The sequence below is a fragment of the Lissotriton vulgaris genome, chromosome 8 (assembly GCF_964263255.1).
Source record: "Lissotriton vulgaris chromosome 8, aLisVul1.2, whole genome shotgun sequence".
NCBI classification, from domain to species: Eukaryota; Metazoa; Chordata; class Amphibia; order Caudata; family Salamandridae; genus Lissotriton; species Lissotriton vulgaris.
The window spans coordinates 1,526,837,723-1,526,861,703 of record NC_141696.1 but is presented as its reverse complement, the minus strand read 5'-3'; the positions used below and the strand labels follow the sequence as shown (position 1 = coordinate 1,526,861,703).

Here is a 23,981-nt window from a genome sequence, read left to right as displayed (position 1 = left end):
GCTGTACATGGAACATGGAGCCACTGTACATGGAACATGGAGCCACTGCCCACTACAATTAAAACAAGGAGCTGCTGTTCACTGCAAATAGAACATGGAGCCGCTACACATGGAACATGGAGCCGCTGCACATGGAACATGGAGCCACCGTCCAATGCACACAGAACATGGAGCCGCCGTCCACTGCACATGGAACATGGAGCCGCCGTCCACTGCACATGGAACATGGAGCCGCCGTCCACTGCACATGGAACATGGAGCCACCGTCCACTGCACACGGAGCCACCGTCCACTGCACACGGAACATGGAGCCACCGTCCACTGCACACGGAACATGGAGCCACCGTCCACTGCACAAGGAACATGGAGCCACCGTCCACTGCACATGGAACATGGAGCCGCCGTCCACTGCACATGGAACATGGAGCCACCGTCCACTGCACACGGAGCCACCGTCCACTGCACACGGAACATGGAGCCACCGTCCACTGCACACGGAACATGGAGCCACCGTCCACTGCACAAGGAACATGGAGCCACCGTCCACTGCACATGGAACATGGAGCCGCCATCCACTGCACATGGAACATGGAACCGCAGTCCACAGCACATAAAACACGGAGCCACCGTCCACTGCACATGGAACATGGAGCCGCTGTCTACTGAACATGAAGCCACTGTTCACAGCAGATGGAGCCACTGTCCACGGCACATGGAACATGGAGCCACTGCACATGGAACATGGAGCCGCTGTCCACTGCACATGGAACATTAAGCCACTGCACATGGAACATGGAGCTGCCATCCACTGCACACAGAACATGGAGCCACCATCCACTGCACATGGAACATGGAGCCGCTGTCTACTGAACATGGAGCCACTGTTCACAGCACATGGAGCCACTGTCCACGGCACATTGAACATAGAGCCACCGTCCACTGCACATGCAACATGGAGCCACTGTCCACTGTACATGCAACATGGAGCCACCGTCCACTGCACATGCAACATGGAGCCACCGTCCACTGCACATGCAACATGGAGCCACCGTCCACTGCACATGCAACATGGAGCCGCCGTCCACTACTCATGGGATCACCTTCCACTGCCTCCAGCACTGGGAAAAAGGGACCCACTGACCTCTGCATTTCGGATGCGGACCCTGCTGCTCACTGCATAAGGAATCTGGTATCTGCTGGACAGGGGATGTGGGATCCGTTGCAAAGCTAAAGAGGGACCCATTGATCTCCGAATATGAGTTGCCGACCCTGCAGTTCTCTGCATGAGGAATGTGGGACCAGCTGAGACGCGAAAGAGGGACCCACTGACCCCTGCATGTGGGGTGCAGACTCTGTGGCTCTCTGCATAAGGAACGTGGAATCCGCTGGACAGGGAAAGAGGGACCCACTGACCCCTGCATGTGGGGTGCGGACTCTGTGGCTCTCTGCATAAGGAACGTGGAATCCGCTGGACAGGGGAAGAGGGACCCACTGACCCCTGCATATCAGATGAAGACCCTGCTGCTCTCTGCTGCTCTCTGCATAAGGAATGTGGGGCCCACTGGACAGGGAAATAGGGACCCACTGACCCCTACATGTGGGATGTGGACTCTGCGGCTCCCTGCATAAGGAACGTGGGATCTGCTGTGGACAGGGTAAGAGACCCACTGACCCCTGCATGTGGGAAGAGGCCCCTACGGCTCTCTGCATAAGGAATGTGGGACCAGCTGAGACCCGAAAGAGTGACCCTCTGACCTCTGCAGATCAGATGCAGACCCTGCAGCTCTCTGCATAAGGAATCTTGGATCCGCTGGACAGGGACAGAGACCCACTGACCCCTGTATGCGGGATGCGGTCCCTGCTACAGGAACGCGGGGGTCCCTCCTGGGAGCGTTTTCTCCTCCTCATGTGCGTGGATTTAGAGTCGCCCCCTCTTTCCCGGGTGTAGAGGTCACCGCCTGTGGGCGCTGTATTCACTCTAGTATATGCGCACCCTGCCCACAGGGCGGCACCTGGCGCTTGGAAATGTGCCCGATGCCGGCCTATTGATGCGCTTTATTTCACAGCATTCAATAAAGGTAAGGTGCAGAGCCGAGTGCTGCACTCATGCCGCCGCTAGCGCCTTGAGGCCGCTGGGTCTGTATCACTATCACCTCACTATAGTGTGGTTCTATCCCTGGCATCATGAGTCAACCGGTGATTGGCTGCAGTGGTTCTCTCAATCTAGCTGTATAACAAAATAAGGAGTACCACCAAAGATAAGGCTAGGAAACCAATATCGGTGGGATGAGACTCTAATGTAGAAAAAGAAGAAGTCCTTCTTTGTTTTTAAGGAACCCCTCACTCACCGACCTGGTCGGTGACATGGACCAGGTCGGTGAGTGAGCGGTTCCTTAAAAACAAAGAAGGACTTCTTCTTTTTCTACATTAGAGTCTCATCCCACCGATATTGGTTTCCTAGCCTTATCTTTGGTGGTACTCCCTATTTTGTTATACAGCTACCTAACCAGGGGATCGGGAGTACCCTTCCGTCAGCCTAGGTGGATAAAATCCCTTTGCTCTCCAATTTTGTTTAATACATCTCTCAATCTAGCGCCAAGTCCCCCTGCTTGTTGCTGTTGGCCACCCTTCATCTACCACACGATCCCTAAAGCGCCTTGAGGTGTTGGTGAGGACTTCCTGTGTAAAAAGTCACAGTATTTACCTTAGCTTCTTTTGTCCCTAGGGACTCCGGTGCCTGGACTGGTAGTGCCTAGCGTCACACAAGGCATCTCGGGGTGACCGTGGCTGCACCCTCCACGAGGCCACAAGAGTAGTGGGGGAGCGGGGTACTGGTAGGGTGTGGGTGGTGCCCGGCACCTGCTAGCCGTGAGCCTCGGCTGTGCCCATGAACCCCCCTGACCTGGCTGGGCTGGGTCCGCCGCATCCATGGGGAGACCCCGGGTGGGTGACCTAGCGCTAGCTGCCCTGACGGCTAATCACGCCTGAAGGTCTCTCAGGGAACCTATCTAGGCGTCGTGAGATCAGTGATTTTACCAAAATCACAGGAGGTAGAGCCAGCGCCGAGACACGAACCTGGATCCTAACTCCAAAAGTGGGCGGCTCTGGCCGTTCCTCCACATCCTCTCCACCTGTCTCGTGGGATCGAATCCCATATACGGAGCCCCGTAGCGACTCTCACATCTGAGCAGCCATGGTCAGAATGGGGAGCCCGGCAGTGGGCGTGCCCTGGGTATTCCCCGGTTTCAACTAGCAGGGTTTGTTAATCCCTACACCACTTGCACTGCGGCATGCGCCACACCCGCCGAGCTGCCCCCTCAGACTGGAGCCACATCCGGCGGGTGACGTCAGCGCCCGCCCGACGGATGCACATTACCAATCCATTATCAGAAGGAGCCTCCCCCGCCAGCGCCGGCCCCACCCCTCCTCAGCCGCCACCGGCCTCTCAAGCGCTCTAAATATTTCTGTGCGACGGAGACGGCGAAGCCACTCCAGTGATGGAGATATGAGGAGGCGGGGCAGGGAGAGGCCCCAGGACAGGAATAACACAGAGGACCCTAAGGGGGGGTGTCAGGCAGAACACACAGAGGGCCCAGGGCTGGGTGGGCATCGCAGCCCCCTTCCTTAAAACACAGAAAAGAGAAAATTAAAAAGGCCAGCAACTGGCTGGAGGTCCCGCCCCCTTTCTATAACACTCTGCAGATGCACCTCCTGGGGCGTTCCTGGGGGGGTGAAGTACCTGTGGCTCCAGAGGGCCCTTGGGGGCCAACACACCCTCCGGTTACGTCCAGTAAATCCCACATAGGGGGGGGGGTTGCTGAGAGGTCTTTGGAGTCCACGCCCCCTTTCTCCACCACTCTGCAAACATGCCTCCTGCTCCCACAGCTGTGGTCCCGACAGGCAGAAGAAAGAGACAGGTGCTGTTAGGCGTAAAACCACAGCAGGGCCGCGACCGCGCCCCGGAGCACGTGCTGCATCATTACAGCCACTTGGCACCACCACTCACCCCTGAAGGTCGCGTCACGCCGCGAGATCCCATTAGAACTCAATCTACAGTCACTTGGAACCTGCAGCAGCAGCTCCTGGTGTAAGGATGAACCCCCCCACCCCCCTCCCATCACAGCCCTGCCTCCCAGAGCCTGGCCTTCCCAGGGTGGTTTAAGCTCTGATTTCGAGCCATGTGTTACTCTTACAAAGCCCTGAATAACAAAGGTCCACAATATTTGCAGCCGTTTATCAGACCTTCCCTACCGCCGAGGAGCCTTAGATCAGCAGGGGAGAGGCCGGCAATTGTTCCCAGATTCAAGGACGTACGCATGGACGGGAGCTCGTTTGGCTACCTGGCGCCTAAATTGTGGAATATTCCGCCCATAGCAGTTTGTAAGGCCTAATCAGAAGACTTGTTTAGGAAAAAAATGAAGATTTGTTTTTTAGCTCAGGCTGAAAGGCGGGGTTTGATACTGCATTGAGGCTGGTGGACACCTGTACCTAGCGCGGGGACACGTCTAATGAGGTAGCTATTCGCTTTAGAAATCGAATTATTATTATTATTAAGGATTAACAGCCAGATTCATCAAAGACCCGTTTTGCGAGTCTTTAATAGCGATTCATAAGGAATCGATATTACAGGCTCGCAAAACGGGATTCATGTAGGAATCGCAACATAAAATGCGATTCCTACACATTCCTTATTTGCGATTAGCAAATTGCTAATCGCAAATAAGAAATAACTCCCCATTCATTCCTATGGGCCAAAAGGCCCATAGGAATGAATGGTGAGTATTCCTTATTTGCGATTAGCAATTTGCTAATCGCAAATAAGATAGCGATTTGAAGGGTGCCAGGGGTGTCCAAAGGACACCCTGTAGCACCCCTTAAATGCAAATTTAAACAGGTGTTGCGCACACACATGTCCAAAGGACATGTGTGTGTGTAACATGCAAAAGAAAAAAAATGCACTAAATTGCTTTTTACTCTTTTTTCTCGCAATTTACCACGAAGTCAGACTTCGTGGTAAATTGCGACCAAATATTGCGAATTCGCAATTTCAAATTGGTTGATGAATTGCATTTAAGGAATCTCTATTAGAGATTCCTTAAATCCAATTCCTCGCAAATATGCGATTTCGCTAATAGCGATTTTTGCATTTGGGATGATGAATCCCAAATGCAAAAATTGCACTCGCAAAGGGCCAGATTCTCAGAATCTGGCCCTTTGCGAGTGCAATTTCGCTTGATGAATCGGGCTGTATATCTCATTTCCTAGGTGTGTCATCTCACTCGCTTGGTTAACAGGTAGGGGGGGGGGGGGAGGCCCTCGGTAGTAGGTGGTACACTCTAACCAGGACTACAGTCCCCTCCAGACTCCTTTACATTAAAATCTTTAGTTACCTGGAAACCTAGAGAGCAACCCAGAAATGGGCATGGGGAGGAGCTGCTGGCTGCTTCAGAACATGAAATGTGTGTATGTATGTATGTGTGTATTGGCATTTATATAGCGCACTACTTACCCGTAGGGTCCCAAGGCGCTTCGACCGCTGCGAAACCCTTCCTGGCTTCCCTGAGAGATGGTCCCTTAATGGGTATCTCCAGGGTGAGACCAGGCATCCCCGGCGGTCTGGTGGGGCCGTTAGTGAAGATGAGGCAAGCTAATGCCCAGAGTTGCCGAGTGTGATCGCTGATCAGAGTGGGCACCGAGGCGAGAGAATTATCGAGTCCGCTGACCCTGGTCCAGAAACCTGCCGCGCCGGGAATCGAACCCTGGTCCCGGGCCGTCCTCTGCTCTCGGGTCTGCCGCCTCTAACCAGTGAGCCACACTACTTCACCTTTGTGAGCGTGGGTTAGGGTAGTGGGTCAGCAGGAAGGGGTCTCACAAGCAGAGGAATGTGTACAGGCCCCCCCATGGCAGGCTCAGCCTGGGAAAAACAATAGGCCAAAGCACCAAAATAAATGTGGCCCCCATCAGCAGGTCAGACAGCTAAAAAAGTGTCCCATGTTTGCAAACCGAGGGAGTTTTGATCATCTGTCCTGAAAGAAGCGCCTCGGTTCACAAATCAATTATTCAAGTGATGGTTTCGTGCAAAAAAAAACAAAAATAAAAGGTTCATAGACAGTCTTCGATGAATTTCAAACTCTGTGGTTTATTTCAAAAACCTTTCAAATTGTTAGATCCACAGAATATAGTAACAAATCAATCAGCCAAAGCGTTTCCAGCCATGACGGGATTCAACAATCCAGCCGGGAGGGAAGGCGCGCTGGATTGAACGCGCTACTAGTCAGAAAACCTCCCCATTAATGGGATGGATGGAACAGGAAATTCAGAGCAGATGATCACTACATAATTTGTGGCCCTGATGATGTCCCAGTGTGGACGAAACGCGTCGGCTGATTGATTTGTTACTATATTGTGTGGATCTAACAATTTGAAAGGCTTTTTTAAATAAACCACAGAGTTTGAAATTCATCAACCCGGCCTATGAACCTTCCATTACTTGAATAATAGAGTTGTGAACCTTGTGAACCGAGGCGCTCCTTTCAGGATAGGTTATGAATTCTTGTTGATTAGTGGCCCATTGGCGATGGGAAAATAGAAAGTTAAGCACGGATGAACTACCTAATCGACTTACCGATATTACACACCAGTACGCACAGCTCCTAGCCATCACCGCCTATCGAGTGGAGGTAGTTTTGACCTTCTAAGGACATGCTGTATAATTGTTTTGCTAAGTACAGAAGACTGCATGGATTTAAGCTTGGTGCAGCCCATGTTTGTTTTAAACTCAGGGTACATCAACAGTGTAAACCGGCCCAGAACACCACAAACAGGCCTAGAAACAGCCAAAATAACGGCTCACACACGCGGACTTCACAGACCAGCCCACCGGGCACTGCCCATCTGCCCTACAGGCCAGTCTGACCCTACTCCGGGGCAGTCAGACCAGCCCACCGGACCAGGCCCGTCTGCCCTACAGGCCAGTCCAACCCTACTCCGGGGCAGTCAGACCAGCCCACCGGACCAGGCCCGCCTGCCCTACAGGCCAGTCCGACCCTACTTCGGGGCAGTCAGACCAGCCCACCGGACCAGGCCCGCCTGCCCTACAGGCCAGTCCGACCCTACTCCGGGGCAGTAGGAGCAACCCACCGGACCAGGCCCGCCAGCCCTACAGGCCAGTCCGACCCTACTCCGGGGCAGTCAGAGCAACCCACCGGGCACTGCCCATCTGCCCTACAGGCCATTCCGACCCTTCTCCGGGGCAGTACTACCAGCCCACCGGGCTCTGCCCTACAGGCCAGTCCGACCCTACTCCGGGGCAGTAAGACCAGCCCTCTGGGCTCTGCCCTACAGGCCAGTCCGACCCTACTCCGGGGCAATAAGACCAGCCCACCGGGCACTGCCCTACAGGCCAGTCCGACCCTACTCCGGGGCAGTCAGACCAGCCCATCGGGCACTGCCCATCTGCCCTACAGGCCAGTCCGACCCTACTCCGGGGCAGTCAGACCAGCCCACCGGGCACAGCCCGTCTGCCCTACAGGCCAGTCCGACCCTACTTCGGGGCAGTCAGACCAGCCCACCGGACCAGGCCCGCCTGCCCTACAGGCCAGTCCGACCCTATTCCGGGGCAGTCAGACCAGCCCACCGGGCACTGCCCATCTGCCCTACAGGCCATTCCGACCCTTCTCCGGGGCAGTACTACCAGCCCACCGGGCTCTGCCCTACAGGCCAGTCCGACCCTACTCCGGGGCAGTAAGACCAGCCCTCTGGGCTCTGCCCTACAGGCCAGTCCGACCCTACTCCGGGGCAGTAAGACCAGCCCACCGGGCACTGCCCTACAGGCCAGTCCGACCCTACTCCGGGGCAGTCAGACCAGCCCATCGGGCACTGCCCATCTGCCCTACAGGCCAGTCCGACCCTACTCCGGGGCAGTCAGACCAGCCCACCGGGCACAGCCCGTCTGCCCTACAGGCCAGTCCGACCCTACTTCGGGGCAGTCAGACCAGCCCACCGGACCAGGCCCGCCTGCCCTACAGGCCAGTCCGACCCTACTCCGGGGCAGTCAGACCAGCCCACCGGACCAGGCCCGCCTGCCCTACAGGCCAGTCCGACCCTACTTCGGGGCAGTCAGACCAGCCCACCGGACCAGGCCCGCCTGCCCTACAGGCCAGTCCGACCCTACTCCGGGGCAGTCAGAGCAACCCACAGGACCAGGCCCGCCAGCCCTACAGGCCAGTCCGACCCTACTCCGGGGCAGTCAGAGCAACCCACCGGGCACTGCCCATCTGCCCTACAGGCCATTCCGACCCTTCTCCGGGGCAGTACTACCAGCCCACCGGGCTCTGCCCTACAGGCCAGTCCGACCCTACTCCGGGGCAGTAAGACCAGCCCTCTGGGCTCTGCCCTACAGGCCAGTCCGACCCTACTCCGGGGCAGTAAGACCAGCCCACCGGGCACTGCCCTACAGGCCAGTCCGACCCTACTCCGGGGCAGTCAGACCAGCCCATCGGGCACTGCCCATCTGCCCTACAGGCCAGTCCGACCCTACTCCGGGGCAGTCAGACCAGCCCACCGGGCACAGCCCGTCTGCCCTACAGGCCAGTCCGACCCTACTTCGGGGCAGTCAGACCAGCCCACCGGACCAGGCCCGCCTGCCCTACAGGCCAGTCCGACCCTACTCCGGGGCAGTCAGACCAGCCCACCGGGCACTGCCCATCTGCCCTACAGGCCATTCCGACCCTTCTCCGGGGCAGTACTACCAGCCCACCGGTCTCTGCCCTACAGGCCAGTCCGACCCTACTCCGGGGCAGTAAGACCAGCCCTCTGGGCTCTGCCCTACAGGCCAGTCCGACCCTACTCCGGGGCAGTAAGACCAGCCCACCGGGCACTGCCCTACAGGCCAGTCCGACCCTACTCCGGGGCAGTCAGACCAGCCCATCGGGCACTGCCCATCTGCCCTACAGGCCAGTCCAACCCTACTCCGGGGCGGTCAGACCAGCCCACCGGGCACTGCCAGTCTGCCCTACAGGCCAGCCCGACCCTACTTCGGGGCAGTCAGACCAGCCCAACGGACCAGGCCCGCCTGCCCTACAGGCCAGTCCGACCCTACTCCGGGGCAGTCAGAGCAACCCACCGGGCACTGCCCATCTGCCCTACAGGCCATTCCGACCCTTCTCCGGGGCAGTACTACCAGCCCTCTGGGCTCTGCCCTACAGGCCAGTCCGACCCTACTCCGGGGCAGTAAGACCAGCCCACCGGGCACTGCCCTACAGGCCAGTCCGACCCTACTCCGGGGCAGTCAGACCAGCCCATCGGGCACTGCCCATCTGCCCTACAGGCCAGTCCGACCCTACTCCGGGGCGGTCAGACCAGCCCACCGGGCACTGCCAGTCTGCCCTACAGGCCAGTCCGACCCTACTCCGGGGCAGTCAGACCAGCCCACCGGACCAGGCCCGCCTGCCCTACAGGCCAGTCCGACCCTACTTCGGGGCAGTCAGACCAGCCCACCGGACCAGGCCCGCCTGCCCTACAGGCCAGTCCAACCCTACTTCGGGGCAGTCAGACCAGCCCACCGGACCAGGCCCGCCTGCCCTACAGGCCAGTCCGACCCTACTCCGGGGCAGTCAGAGCAACCCACCGGGCACTGACATCTGCCCTACAGGCCATTCCGACCCTTCTCCGGGGCAGTACTACCAGCCCACCGGGCTCTGCCCTACAGGCCAGTCCGACCCTACTCTGGGGCAGTAAGACCAGCCCACCGGGCACTGCCCTACAGGCCAGTCCGACCCTACTCCGGGGCAGCCAGACCAGCCCATCGGGCACTGCCCATCTGCCCTACAGGCCAGTCCGACCCTACTCCGGGGCAGTCAGACCAGCCCATCGGGCACTGCCCATCTGCCCTACAGGCCAGTCCGACCCTTCTCCGGGGCAGTAAGACCAGCCCACCGGGCTCTGCCCTACAGGCCAGTCCGACCCTACTCCTGGGCAGTAAGACCAGCCTTCTGGGCTCTGCCCTACAGGCCAATCCGACCCTACTCCTGGGCAGTCAGACCAGCCCACCGGGCTCTGCCCTACAGGCCAGTCCGACCCTACTCCGGGGCCGTCAGACCAGCCCACCGGACCCTGCCCACCTGCCCTACAGGCCAGTCCGACCCTACTCCTGGGCAGTAAGACCAGCCCTCTGGGCTCTGCCCTACAGGCCAATCCGACCCTACTCCTGGGCAGTCAGACCAGCCCACCGGGCACTGCCCTACAGGCCAGTCCGACCCTACTCCTGGGCAGTCAGACCAGCGGGCACGGAGCCAGGAAGGAACCCGCATATAGCCGCAGGCCTCGGCACACCCCCAAACTCCCCCCACCCCCGAACCTGGAGCGGCGAGAATCTTCAATGGAGTCTCTGGGGGGCCCCCTCCTCGGCAGACTGCACTGTCTGAGCCGCAGTGAAAGCACGTGGGGCCCACAGTGCCTACACCGATGGGGGAGGGGGGGGCGCTACATCATTAATATGACCCACAGTGGCGGCTGGTGACATTTGAAAGTGGTGGGGCAGGAACTGATAATCATACTGCACCGTAGCGAGCAATAGTGAAAATAGTGAAAAAATGGTGCATTTTCCAGCAAATTTGAGAAAGCAGGAAGGTTAATAAAGCAATTGTGAAAGTGCAGGTATTACATTATCAAAGAGCTGTCATATAACATAGGTAGCTCAACCACAGAGCTTTATAACAGCAATCAAAAATACCCTAAGTCCTTGCAGTTAGTAGAAGTTCATAAAGAAGCCATAGCCACTGTGGCTACCTTGAATTATCTTTATAACAAAGAAAGGGGGTCCAAGGGAATATTTAACGACCACCAATGCTACAGCCCAACAACTACATGAATACCAACTAATGAGTAGCAAGGGGTCAGAAAGTGGTAAGTGGTATGTGCCTTGTCAAGTGGTGATCTCGCCTTTAACTAATAAATAGCAAAATCTATCACTGGGTTCCCTCTCAATGCTTAGAGAGATCCCATCAGAATCCCAACCTGTACCGCCCTACATCATTTGGGAACCTTCACTTAGCACGTGGGAAACAGAGTACCCAGTGCGAGATTTGGCCAGACTTAGCCGAATCTTACACGTCAATCCCAAAGTATCTATGATGTGATATGTACTCGGTATCAGGAGGTAGCTGAATAGCAGTGCTAAATGGTGTAAACCAAAAAGTGTATAAAGTGAAAATATCTAAAATTGAGTAAGAAGGAGGAAATTAATTTTAATGGACTCCTCCCTTTTCTCAACGATAAAAACAGTGCAAATGGTAGTATTAACAAATAACTACACAGATGTAAGAAGTGGTCGACATGTTTCTGCAGTTTACCTCGGGCCCATGGGTCACCTTACTGCTTCACCAGGACCTAGTCTGCTACTGCTAAGTATAGTGATAAAAGTCGAGATCACCACTCTGTCCGTCGGTACTCCAGACGTCCTTCTGACCTCCCACAGACAGCCCAGAAGGACGTCTGGAGTACCGACGGACAGAGCGGTGCTCCGTTTTACCTGCGCTGTGGCCAGGTGAGGGGGGGCAACATTCTCCAACAAACTGGACAGGAGAATTTCAGGTGACATTTACTTTGTTTTTCACTTTTATCACTATACTTAGCAGTAGCAGACTAGGTCCTGATGAAGCAGTAAGGTGACCCATGGGCCTGAGGTAAACTGCAGAAACATGTCGACCACTTCTTACATCTGTGTAGTTATTTGTTAATACTACCATTTGCACTGTTTTTATCGTTGAGAAAAGGGAGGAGTCCATTACAATTATTTTCCTCCTTCTTACTCAATTTTAGATATTTTCACTTTATACACTTTTTGGTTTACACCATTTAGCACTGCTATTCAGCTACCTCCTGATACCGAGTACATATCACATCATAGATACTTTGGGATTGACGTGTAAGATTCGGCTAAGTCTGGCCAAATCTCGCACTGGGTACTCTGTTTCCCACGTGCTAAATGAAGGTTCCCAAATGATGTAGGGCGGTACAGGTTGGGATTCTGATGGGATCTCTCTAAGCATTGAGAGGGAACCCAGTGATAGATTTCGCTATTTATTAGTTAAAGGCGAGATCACCACTTGACAAGACACATACCACTTACCACTTTCTGACCCCTTACCTTGAATAATCAACTGCGAATTTCAACAGCCACAGAGTCCAAATCTGAAACATTGAAAGAATAATCACTCAAAGTCCTCAACTCGATGAGGGCACCATCTCATCTGGCAGTTACCCCACAAATTACTTGATAATGATAAAACAAATGTGATAGGAGACGCTTTGGTTGCTGTAGGTCCTGGACTCAAGTCACAACTTAAAGCTCCATGGTTCTTGGGAGCGTTGTTTATTGGGAATATAGTGGCTAATGTACAAACATTAGACTATCTATTGCATATCGATACCTACCAAATAACATTACTGCCCCCCCCCAGCCCAAATGTAATGGTATAGTAAATATGAAAAGGGCTGTTAAAGTTCACAGGAGAGGAAACATCAAGCTCTAGTACCTCAAGCTTAGTACTGGTGAGATGTGGTATGAATTTTGTTATCACCTTAAACAGTTTGTTGAACGGAAGAATAGTTACGTTTGTCCTTGGGTATGTAGTTGGGAATTTAAGTTGAAGCCAGTAGAGAGAGCAAGAGAGAGAGGGTCCCACAGCAGCAACAAAACACAAAGAAATAGGGCCGTTTAGTAGGTTGTGGGGTCGGGCACTCCAACACAGGAAGATCTCCACAGCCAATGACTCAACACTTTTCATAATCCGTTACAATTCACAGCACATTTTAGGATAATAACATGAAATGTCAGGGGGATACGCACAGTAGGGAGGGATAAAGATACAACCACTTGGATTAAGTGAGCCGCAGAGAGGTACAGTATGCATAAGGTGAAACTGGGATATTTCTTGCATAGCAGTCTGTCAAGAGTCCAATAATGGAGGAGAGTACACGAGCAGCACAGACCAGCAGGGCTCAATAATATGGGTCCCTGCCCCAAGACAGCTTGACAAAGAGTTAATCAGAAGCAGTTGCTTCACCATACTATCCATAAGGTGGGGGTAATTCACTGCTTCAGAACTGGAAAGGAACTAAGGTAAATAAATTAGCCTCTCAAACCAAATGCCTAATTGGTAAAGGTTGCCTGGCTCTTCTGACAACAGCTAAAAGACAGACCTGATGTTGCAACTCACCATTTCTACGCCTATACTCCATTGATTCTCAAGGCTGATTGCCATAGCCACATTAGTATATGTCACAGAACACATCGATAGCTCAGCATAATCATGAACTGTTACACCTCCTGGCAATTATATGTGGCCTTTAGGCCTCTACTGTATGATAATCCCACTCCCAATCAACACAGCTTTATGTCACAATAGCCCCAAAGCTAAACTCACAGTTTCAAAACAAAACACCTCTATGTTCCGGATCAAACCATCTAAACATTTGCCTTAATCAGAGCATCATCAGGTGCACTCATATCTCATGCTCTCATTCAGTGTCACAATTCTTATACAAAACAAAGTTATCAAATGCTAGGGATTAACATTGTTTACAGAAGTACCTAGTTTATGGAGCTGTAGTTCATTCCTGCTTGTCACTGAAGTCCAGCACTTGTTTTATTCCTGTCTGGTGTTGCCTCAAAACCCTGTAATTCCAAAAGCTGAATTTGAAGGTACTCTTGAAGAGGCTGCCCTCTAAGGCTGCCACCCTACCATTCCCAAAGAGCTTCGCTCTGCTTCTGTCTGCCTGTGTTGCCACCTAACAGGGCCCCAAAACCACCTTGTTTCTCCAAGGCCCACGGGGTCTACATGTGGGAGACAGAGAGAGCGAGAGAAAGAAAGGGAGAGAGTAAAAGTGTGAAGTAGAGCTTCAAACAGAAACAATGGTGAAAGTGAGCAAGAGAGAGAGAGAGAGAGAGAAAGCAAAGGAAAGAGCGGGAGTAGGAGAAAGTGAGTGAGCAAGAGTTGGGGAAGCAGAGTTGAAGAGAGGTTCAGAGAGAGAGAGACTGACGGAGAAAGATTCAGTTGAGAAAAAAAGAGAGTTGCTAAAATACGGTGAACGAGCCCCCAAAAAAGATCGAGTTAGCCTCAGATGTAGAAGAAGAGAGTAAAATGGAAACAGACAGTGAGACGTGCACATCCATATCAGGTATAGGAATAACGCATAGTGTACCAGGCGTGGATAATGCGTTCTTAAAAATAAAAGCTCAGAGGGGAGGAAAATGTATTATGTCTGGGAGTGAACACACAAACAATTAAACAGTGAAAAACTAAAATTTTGAAGACAAGAGTGGCCAAATTGTGCATTTTCAAGCAAATTTGGTAAAGCAAGAAGGTAATAAAGCAATTTTGAAAGAGTAGTTATTACATTAAACAGGACTAAACACCTTTTTTTCTGCAAAATGTCTGTAATAGACTAGTCTCCCACATGAAAAAGAAATGTCTAGAAAACGACATTCAAAAAATTCTGTTTATGGAGGTCATCGGGGCAAGACTGCAGAATAGAGCTGGCAAACTCTCTGTGCACCTCTCTTTGAAAAGCATACACACTGCGTGCCAGCAGGGCCTAGATTCAGAAACATTTCTATCTACAAATGTTCAGTCTCTGAAGCTAGGCACTGCTGGCATGCAGCGTGTATGATTTTCAGAGGTATGTGGCAGGGGCTAGCTTCAGAAACTTAACATTTCTTATACACCATGCAGGCTGCAAATGCGAGTTTGCTAAAGTCTCGTGCTCAGCCAGCATTCATCCTCCATGAGGGCTCCTTAAACAGACACACTCCACTTAACACTGCAATTCGGTCTAACTAAAGGCACATCCACTTTTTTTCCATAATCAGCTTTAGCACTCGACCTTACTATTGCACTTGTCAGATGGTCGTGTTTAATCCATGTTTATCTACTGCCCATTCCAGCTATTGGCATGCTCCTTCACCCTACCTTCCGCGCATGATGCTCCTGTTTTTCCATGATACAACTTTACTGCTGATAAGCAATGGCGCAGCTTTTATATTGCCTGGAAAAAGCTTCTGTAGTAACGCACAAGAAGCACGGTATAATCCACCCATTATGTACACTATTAAAACAAAGCCGCCCAGCAAAAAAGCCAAAACAATTTTACTCCTTCAGGATGCACAGTGTAGCACTTGAATGTTCGTGCCTGGAGAAAGTGACAGCTCTATAACTGATACAATCATTCTGTCCGGCACCTGAGCGACCATCTGGTCACGAACGACAGAAAGCATTTGCTGCTTGGATCCCGTGCTTAGCTATGATGCATATATTTATACAGTTTCCTCCTCAACCTGCAGTCACGGCAAAAATAACTAGCTCATGCAGAACTACATTATACGTCCTTATTTTTCAAAGCACTGCTTTACTTCCAGAAGGTCTCTGACTGCTGCTGTGTATGCTTTAGAGGTGCGTAGGGCCTAGCTGGGTCCTACCACGCACCTCTAAAGCATACGCAGCTGCGTGCCAGCCAGGCTGCAGCAGGGCGGGCCTATATGTCTGCAAAATGCACCAGACCAGTACTTTTGCATTTCCGGCACTATACAAACATTAACACTCTTTGAAGTGCTGAGTGACTCTGCCAAAGAATCACTCTGCACTTCAAAGACTGTAAATGTTTATAGTAGGAATGCGACTGTTCAAGAGCTACGGGCGGCTGGCTGCTGGCTTTGTCATGAGCGCTGGCTGTGAGTGCTGTATGATGAGCGTGTTACGTGTGAGTGACTATCGCAAAGTCCATAATAATGTAATCGTACATCGAGTAAACAGGACACAATAACCAGCCAAGTTCGAGTCTCTGCTTCGGTGGCTCAACATTTTTTCATGCGGCCTAGCGTGCAGGTTCTTTATTGGCCCATGAACCTGGCCTGCTGCACATACATTCACAGTGCACACTACGTCCCACTAAATAATTTAGACCAATCGGAATCATTGCGGTATCGTGTCCTGGCCGCAGCACAGCTGACTGAGCTGCCGACTTTGGAGAGCATATCTATGCCTTAAGTCATGTGCGCTGCACTACGGCCATGACTGCAGCGCACACTGGAGTACCGCGGCTCGCATGAACTTGTTGCGTAAATATATATTACAGCAAGTCAGCAACTGACAATACAACAATAAATAACTAACTTATATTAACTCACTCATAGGTCGGACTAAACGAAACCAGGTGCCTGCAGGGGGCTCGGCTGCCAGACAGTGCCATTGAGTCACACACAGAGGAAGTCAAGACACAGACGCACCAGTGGCACGCACGAGCTGGGGTCGTCTATACTAACTACAGTCACACTGCGCGCCTCAGTGACTGCTCTCAGCCAATCCTGGCGCTGAAGTAGCAGCACCACTGCGCCAGGATTGGCTAAGAGCAGGGTTAGTGCCTGCCCATATGACACCCAGGGGGCTCGGGTCCCTCGCACTCTGAGTCGCTGTTGGGGAGGGAGGGGAAGGTACTTTACCCTGTGTGCATGCGCAAGCAAGTCCAAAAAATGAGTAGTCATACATTGACTTGCGCACATTGCAGCTCCGCTGTTTCTGCAGACTGCTGTGCTGCGCTGTCAATCACTACCGCAGCCCCGCCCCACACCTTCCGCGATGCCTATCTTGTCCCGGCGGTAAACTGAGCCAGCGTTGCCGGTTTGCCACAGAGAAGTTTGCGAGTGCACTCGCCATTCACGCTCCGATTATAATATTTAAATTGTTAATCCTGCCTGCCTCAGCATGACGGTCGTCCACAGCTAGTGGGGCAACGCCCCAACGCCCCCAATGGACGCACCGCCACTGATGACCCAATGTGCTCCCTACACACTTCTGACCCTGTGGTCTGCAAAAAAAGACAGGTGAAGGGAAAACCTAGCGAGCATCACTTTTAGTTTACACTTTCTCGTTAATAAGATGCCATAGTGCCACAGCGGAAGGTTTCTAGGTGCTCGATGTGTTGCATGCCTTAATTTCACAGGGACGAACACTGAGCTGTCACAAACCTGGAAACTATTGAACCATCTCACTCAAAGGCACCTGCAGGTGGAGGCGCACGGGGGGGGCCCTCACTGAGGCCAAACGCGCCTGACAGCGCCGTGAGTAGTGCATGTAGCGCCTGGCAGCGCCCTGAGTGGAGCAGGTAGCGCCTTGCAGCGCAGTGAGTGGTGCAGGTAGCGCCCGGCAGCGCCTCGAGTGGAGCAGGCAGCGCCGTGAGGGATGCCTCGGCTCAGCTGGGTGCTGCCTTCCGGTACGCCAGAAGGGCGCTCCCCACCCCCGGGCTCTTACTCACACACAGTCACCTCCTGCTTGGCGTTCACAGGCGGGCCTCGAGGCGCTTCACATCTCTAATCTCATTACTCATGAGCTCTGAAGGGATGTTGAGCCATCGGAGGACTGAGGCAAAGAAGTTTGGCAACTTCCTAAGTAACAACGTCCCCTGCCCCCCTCACCTCCCCCCCTGCGGCTGCGCCCCTCCATGAACCAGGAAGTAGATCAGAGCCATCAATGAGAGGCGGGGACTCAGGACCGCCTCCCAGGGTTGGTTTGGGATTAAAAATCTGCCCAGGCTCGAAAAAAAAAAAAGTGGTCCACATTTGCATATTGCCTTTCTGCAAAACACCGCGCCTGCAAAGTTTTATTTAAAAAAATAAAAATGGGGGGTGGGGTGGGGGGGTAAAAAAAAAAAAAAAAGCACAGATATGTTTACACTAGTGATACACACCTGAAAACAAGCAAGGCCACTTTTGCACAGGCCCCCTGCCCCCGCTCAATATGCATATATTAATGGGCACCCAGCAAGAGAAAGGGAGTAACACCTCTGCCCAATGATAAAAGGGTAAAAAGAACCGATTATGGACAGAATGCAGAACAATGTCATACATTCACCCCAGTACGGAGATCTGGGCCTAAATCCATCGTTTTTTGCACTCCACACCATCCCAGTTCAGACATGGCCATATGCAAATCATTCTTGACCCTCTGCCCAATGGGAACAGTCCAGCACAAACTGCCAAGCCAGGTCCCCTGGACTGGAATCAAGCATCCTGGGACCGGTTTCGGGTCTCAGCCCTCATCAGCCAGGATAGCTTGACTCCAGTGGCGTGGAGAGCACGGGACTCACGTCTGAGCATACCCGTCCCACTCTTGATAAAAAGGTGGTAATGGACGCCCGTCTGCCTCCAGAAAGGCCACTCAGGCACACACAGGCATTGCCCGAGTACTCGCTTTACCAATCTGATGCTGCCGCTTTCCCTCACGGAATGACTGACCCCCATCCAAAAGTCCCTTTCAATAGATGTTAGGCGAAACAACCAGACCCCAGATAAAATAGCAAGGGGGGTCAGGAGAGGTGGGATCCGTGATAACGTTGGTGATTTCCATCTATCGGGCTCTGTTTTGTGCCCTGGCACAGGCGGTTCTTTTTTTCCGGACTGCAGTGACAGCGCACATCGATGTGCGCTGCTCACACTGCTCACTTCTTACTAGTGGAGAAGTTACGGCATGACGTCATGCCAGGTGAATGTTGTAGGGGGAGGAAAATCCTTTAAAGAGAGTCATTTTCTCACTGGATTTCTCTTCTCTGTATGAAACTCAGGGGCAGCAGCATTGTTGTGGAGTCACCAGGGCTGGAAGTGGAAGCGTTTTCAATATTATATACTAGCCATAGTTGCTGCTTATTTACCTAATGCAGCTAACAACCATTGACGAAGCCAATAGTTCTGACTTGTGGTAGGTATGATGTTACTTGTTGTAGCATATATCTTGATGCAATTACAGAAACAGCGAAATACAAGTCGGGCAGCACACTATTCTATGCGCAGATTTTTAGCGTGTGTTTTAAGCCACGCCCTAATCACATTGGCTACGCCCCTTTGAGAGACCCTCCAGTATTTTCATCCCACTTAAAGCCCTGGACCAATCCTTCCATGAAAGGCCAGGACCTCGGAGTGCATGCCCTCTGCAAGAGGCTGGGACACCGACCACTGGCCTGGAACCCCACTATACCCTGCGTAAAAATCCAGCTCCCCGACCTCACCCTTCCAGGGGCTAGGGCCCTTGGCCAGACCTTCAAACGAACGAGGACCTTCCGAGGGGTGCAGTAGGGGCGGTGACTTCAAGGAACAGGGGGCACAGGATCCAAGAAGCCCCGGAAGTACTTATATATTGTTCCAGAGAGAACCGGAAGTAGTGATATATTGTTTCTGGATAGTAAATAGTCAAAGGAGGGGTTTAGAATGCAGAGAGGTTTCCTTGTGGTTTACTTCCGGGGGAAACCGGAAGCAGTGGGAGAGATGTCGACATTCACAATAAACACAACATTTGTTCATAAATTCCCCCGACCTGTGCACAAACACCCTTTCAATGCCCATAGTGAAAGCGCACTGCCCAGCACTCTACCCCAATCATGCCCTCTTAGCCAACACCCCCAGATAAAGCCCAGAAGGGTATCGACGCTCTCCCACGCACAGGTGTGTTCTCCAATAACCCCCAGCTGTCACCAGGACCCCCCCCACCCTCCCCCAAGTAGCCCACCCATAGGAAGAGAGTAGGAGTCACTTACCCATCAGTAGAAGCAGGGCCACCAGCTGAGGCACAGGGGGGCCCATGGCTCTGCTCCTGCCCAGGCGTCTCTCTCTGCCCCCCTGGGCGCTGCCTACGCCCAGCCACACGTCTCACGAGAGGCTGGCACCATCCGGTCTATGCATCCACAGATCCAGCCAGAGCAGGGGTCCCAGGTGCCCTTCAGGGGCCAATCCCAGGGGTTGTAAAGCTTCCGGTGATATCACACATTCAGGTACAACTCACACCACGCGGCCAAAGAGTCTGGCAGGCATGCCCAGGTGCCCTCGCCAGCTGCGGGGGGCAAGGGAGCCCAGGAAAACGACGTCTGGCTCCCGGAGAGAGCCAATTCCAGTGAGGCCCGGTTCCTGTCAGTCACCAGAGACAGCAGGGGCAACCCTCGGTCCCTACCTTTGGGCACTGAGCCCACTGGACCACGGGCACGAGGGACAGTGGTCGCCCAGGCTCTGCCGGCCTCTCCCTCGGTGGCACCTCACGACGAACCGCAGATCTGTGTACCTGGAAGAAACAGAACAACAAGGGTGAGGGCAACTCCCAGGGTTTGCTGTGAATCCATTGGCATCAGGGTCACAAGGCTTTGACACACTGCCCACCGGTGCCAAATATGCACGTTGCCCACTAGTGCCAACCGGACAAACTGACCAATCATCACCAGCTCCTCAAAGAGCCTCTTGTGCAGGCCTCTCACACTGCCCGCTAACTCCACACGCTGACCACGGGGCCAAATGAACACCCTGTCCACCAGTGCCAACCACACACACTGCCCACCAGTGCCAACCACACACACTACCCACCAGTACCAATTGCACACCATGCCCAGCAGTGCCAACCGTGCAAACAGCCCATTCACCAACTCCTCAAAGGGCCACGTGTGCCTGTCCCTCGCACTGCCCACTAACTCCACACACTGACCACAAAGACAAACATACACACTGCCCACCAGTGGCAACCGTGCACACTCCCCACCAGTGTCAAATACACACTCTGCCCGCCAGTGCCAACTTAACAAACTGCCCAATCATTGCATGCTCTTCACAGGGCCACTTGCGCAGGCCCCGCGCACTGCCCACTAGAGCTAACCCCACACACTGACCATGGGGCCAAAAGTACACACTGCTGACCAGTGCCTGCCGGGCATCCTGCCCATTCATTGCGAGTCCCTGACACTGATCGCCATTGCAAATCTGTCACGCAGCCTCCCCGCGCCAGCAGCTGCACTGCCCTGTACTTTTTTCAAATCATGTGTGAAAACTATCACTTTAAAACAAATACTTTTCAATGCACTGATATATGACGAGCTAGCGCCTCGACGCCTTCGGGGGATTGTATTGAGTCTTATAAATCTCTTTTTCATTTAATGTCATGATCCACCGTACTATGGGCATCGCAATTACGTGTTAATGAAATACACTTTTTGAATGTTGAACGGACTCCGTCATACTTTCGCTGCAGGTTACGTCATACATGCCTCACAAAAACTTTTTTTTTCTGGAAGAGAGAGAGGACAGTGATGGTAAAAAGTAACCCAGGTTCGTCGACGCAAGACTTATTTATTAATTGGTAAATAACATTTTGGGTGGAACTGATGAATATTTCCCCGCGTCTCGGGCACAAAGATGCCCTTTCTATCCCCGTGTGTTAAACTATCACGATAGCTAGACGATAGTGGCACAGCGTTTGCCTTTAGTCGTAGGATATGATGAATATTTTTAATTTCCCTGCGGGATTGTTCCAAAGCACCTTCCTCTACCCCGAGCATTTAAGCAAATCCCTGCGGAGCGGACAGCGGGTGGCACCCGAGGGCACCAGGGAGCGGGTCGTACCCGAGGGCACCAGGCAGCGGGTGGCACCCGAGGGCACCAGGCAGCGGGTGGCACCCTGGGCACCAGGCAGCGGTTGGCACCCGAGGGCATCAGGCAGCGGTTGGCACCCTGGGCACCAGGCAGCGGTTGGCACCCGAGGGCATCAGGCAGCGGTTGGCACCAGGCAGTGGCAAAGAAAACAGAGGCTTCAAAGGCCCAGAACAAAGGACGGGGAAGGGAGAACAAAGCCTGGAGGTGAGGCAGACGGGGGCGCAGCCGGGGTGAGGAAACCTCCGTAGAATACCTCAAGAGGCGTCAGCGAGGCCGTCATCACTACCCCAGGAGTAACGACGGACTCGCAGCACCTGCAGTATGTCAGGATATGCACTCCCAGGCCAGAGTACAGATCAGGCTGTCGGGATATGAACTCATAGGCCAGAGTACAGATCAGGCTGTCGGGATATGAACTCCCAGGCCAGAGTACAGATCAGGCTGTCGGATATGAACTCCCAGGCCAGAGTACAGATCAGGCTGTCGGATATGAACTCCCAGGTCAGAGTACAGATCAGGCTGTCGGGATATGCACTCCCAGGCCAGAGTACAGATCAGGCTGTCGGGATATGAACTCCCAGGCCAGAGTACAGATCAGGCTGTCGGGATATGCACTCCCAGGCCAGAGTACAGCGATAGGCTGTCGGGATATGCACTCCCAGGCCAGAGTACAGATCAGGCTGTCGGGATATGAACTCCCAGGCCAGAGTACAGATCAGGCTGTCGGGATATGCACTCCCAGGCCAGAGCACAGCGACAGGCTGTCGGGATATGCACTCCCAGATCAGAGTACAGATCAGGCTGTCAGGATATGAGCTCCCAGGCCAGAGTACAGATCAGGCTGTTGGGATATGCACTCCCAGGCCAGAGTACAGATCAGGCTGTCGGGATATGCAGTCCCAGGCCAGAGTACAGATCAGGCTGTTGGGATATGCACTCCCAGGCCAGAGTACAGATCAGGCTGTCGGGATATGAACTCCCAGGCCAGAGTACAGATCAGGCTGTCTGGATATGCACTCCCAGGCCAGAGTACAGATCAGGCTGTCAGGATGTGCACTCCCAGATCAGAGTACAGATCAGGCTGTCGGGATATGCACTCCCAGGTCAGAGTACAGATCAGGCTGTCGTGATATGCACTCCCAGGCCAGAGTACAGCGACAGGCTGTCGGGATATGCACTCCCAGGCTAGAGTACAGATCAGGCTGTCGGGATATGCACTCCCAGGCTAGAGTACAGATCAGGCTGTCGGGATATGAACTCCCAGGTCAGAGTACAGATCAGGCTGTCGGGATATGAACTCCCAGGCCAGAGTACAGATCAGGCTGTCGGGATATGCACTCCCAGGCCAGACTACAGCGATAGGCTGTCGGGATATGAACTCCCAGGCCAGAGTACAGATCAGGCTGTCGGGATATGAACTCCAAGGCCAGAGTACAGATCAGGCTGTCGGGATATGCACTCCCAGGCCAGACTACAGCAATAGGCTGTCAGGATAGGCACTCCCAGATCAGAGTACAGATCAGGCTGTCGGGATATGCACTCCCAGGCCAGAGTACAGATCAGGCTGTTGGGATATGCACTCCCAGGCCAGAGTACAGATCAGGCTGTCGGGGTATGCACTCCCAGGCCAGAGTACAGATCAGGCTGTCGGGATATGACCTCCCAGGCCAGAGTACAGATCAGGCTGTCGGGATATGCACTCCCAGGCCAGAGTACAGCGATAGGCTGTCGGGATATGCACTCCCAGGTCAGAGTACAGAGCAGGCTGTCGGGATATGCACTCCCAGGCCAGAGTACAGATCAAGCTGTCGGGGTATGCACTCCCAGGCCAGAGTACAGATCAGGCTGTCGGGGTATGCACTCCCAGGCCAGAGTACAGATCAGGCTGTCGGGATATGCACTCCCAGGACAGAGTATAGATCAGGCTGTCGGGGTATGCACTCCCAGGCCAGAGTACAGATCAGGCTGTCGGGGTATGCACTCCCAGGCCAGAGTACAGATCAGGCTGTCGGGGTATGCACTCCCAGGCCAGAGTACAGATCAGGCTGTCGGGATATGCACTCCCAGGCCAGAGTACAGATCAGGCTGTCGGGATATGCCCTCACAGGCCAGAGTACAGATCAGGCTGTCGGGATATGAACTCCCAGGCCAGAGTACAGATCAGGCTGTCGGAATGTGCACTCCCAGGCCAGAGTACAGATCAGGCTGTCGGGATAGGCACTCCCAGATCAGAGTACAGATCAGGCTGTCGGGATATGCACTCCCAGGCCAGAGTACAGCGATAGGCTGTCGGGATATGCCCTCACAGGCCAGAGTACAGATCAGGCTGTCGGGATATGCACTCCCAGGCCAGAGTACAGATCAGGCTGTCGGGGTATGCACTCCCAGGCCAGAGTACAGATCAGGCTGTCGGGATAGGCACTCCCAGATCAGAGTACAGATCAGGCTGTCGGAATAGGAACTCCCAGGCCAGAGTACAGATCAGGCTGTCGGGATATGCACTCCCAGGCCAGAGTACAGATCAGGC

General features: G+C 53.5%; 1 protein-coding gene across 1 annotated transcript in view; it reads right to left on the bottom strand.

Annotated features, from left to right (window-relative positions):
• LOC147699085 (immunoglobulin superfamily member 3-like) overlaps nucleotides 1-23,981 on the bottom strand; it is a 394,763-nt gene that overhangs the window by 359,190 nt on the left and 11,592 nt on the right. Inside the window, exon 2 of the mRNA XM_086935654.1 lies at nucleotides 19,582-20,099. Within this exon, the coding sequence (XP_086791780.1) occupies nucleotides 19,582-19,627 (46 nt within the window). The 5' untranslated portion in view covers nucleotides 19,628-20,099. The remainder of the gene's footprint in view (nucleotides 1-19,581; nucleotides 20,100-23,981) is intronic.